General features: G+C 52.4%; 1 protein-coding gene across 1 annotated transcript in view; it reads left to right on the top strand.

The window, feature by feature from the left end:
• The window catches only part of LOC104496442 (casein kinase II subunit alpha), a 9,386-nt gene extending 9,329 nt beyond the window's left edge, over positions 1–57 (top strand). The window contains exon 13 of the mRNA XM_010139559.1: positions 3–57. Coding sequence (XP_010137861.1) covers positions 3–57 — 55 coding nt within the window. The remainder of the gene's footprint in view (positions 1–2) is intronic.
• The last annotated feature ends 1,323 nt before the right edge of the window (positions 58–1,380 follow it).

The following is a 1,380-nucleotide window of genomic DNA, read 5'->3' as shown; positions in this document are numbered from 1 at the left end:
TTGGCCACCACCACCCTGGGGATGCCCGTCCCATCGGCTGCAGGCGCTCAGCAGTAGTGCCGGGCTCTGGCTCAGTCAGGTGGGGAAGAGGTTTCCCCCTCCAGCTCTCCTGGGGAGGCAGCTCGTGCCTGGCAGGGGACGGGAGGGGGTGAACGCTTTGGAGGCACCATGTCTGAACTGTTGCTTGTGGATTTATAGTAGTTCAGTCATTATATACAAAATTATTATAGGCTGATTTTTTCTTTTTTTACTTGAACTTTTCGTAACTCAGGGGATTCCCTGAAATTACCTACAGATGGAATATTTCTCGGACAGTTGTGTTTTCCCTCCCCCCGCCCCACAAACAAAGTTCTCTTCATTTAAGAACAAAGATGAATCAACAGCATTTCCCAGCTCTTTGCGTCCTGCTGGAAATCTCATGTCCCCCCCCATCACTCCTCCACGAGCCAACACCTTGGGGGATGGTGCTGTTCTCCAGAGACCACCAAACCAAGTCTTCATGAGGCAGGGAGGGCGATTCATAACGTACCGCTCACTTCACCCCATGTCCTGCCTTATGCCTCAGCCCGGGGTCCGCTGAGGAGACAATTCCAGTATGAGAGGTGGTAGAAGCTCATGAGGAGTAAGTGCAGATCCTGTCCAAAGCCCTAATTGGATCAAATCATGTCTCCTTAGGAGCCAGCCAAGGCCAACTCACCCCCTTGCATGTAATTTTAGTCTTAAAAGATGAAGTTACTGATCCCACGGGAGTCCTGCCGCCTCCCGAGAAAGGAGCTCCTGGAGGGAGCCCTGCTCCAAGCAGCCCCTTTCTCGGGGAGGTTCCTCCTGCCATGGCTTGGCTCCGGTCTCTGGAATTAGTTTGTTATGGGGTATCTTGTTTTGAAATTGTTTATATAGGTTTCAAGCTGGTGGCTACTTAAAGCTGGAAAAAAAAAATATCAGACTGCGCCAAGCCCGATCTCCCCTCTTCCCCCCATCCCCTCCCTCACGTGCCATGTGGTGAGAAAACCAGTTACCTCACAGTCCTGTACATACGCACTGCGAGGAAGCAGCGAGCAGACGGTCGTTAACCCAGACGGTAGATCAGTAATTGTGGACAAATATTATCACTGACAGCGGCGAAGCCCCCTCGTTACAGCCCCGCTACCCCTTGCTGTGTATATATACTTTGTCCTTCATATGTGAAAGATCCAGTGTTGGAATTCTTTGGTGTAAATAAACATTTGGTTTTATTTATCGAGGTTAGGTTGAAGTTCCCTGTGTAGAGGCCTCCCTGGGGTGGGGGCACAGGGACACAGCAGTGCCAGGGAGGCCGCGTCCCCCGCCACACACACCTCGCCTGGGGAGCGGCACAGGGGAGCCTCACCCCACAGCCACCAG

Source organism: Buceros rhinoceros, unplaced genomic scaffold (assembly GCF_000710305.1).
Source record: "Buceros rhinoceros silvestris isolate BGI_N320 unplaced genomic scaffold, ASM71030v1 scaffold40987, whole genome shotgun sequence".
Taxonomy (NCBI): Eukaryota; Metazoa; Chordata; class Aves; order Bucerotiformes; family Bucerotidae; genus Buceros; species Buceros rhinoceros.
Note: the sequence above shows the minus strand (reverse complement) of the source record. Positions and strands in the feature narration are given on the sequence as shown.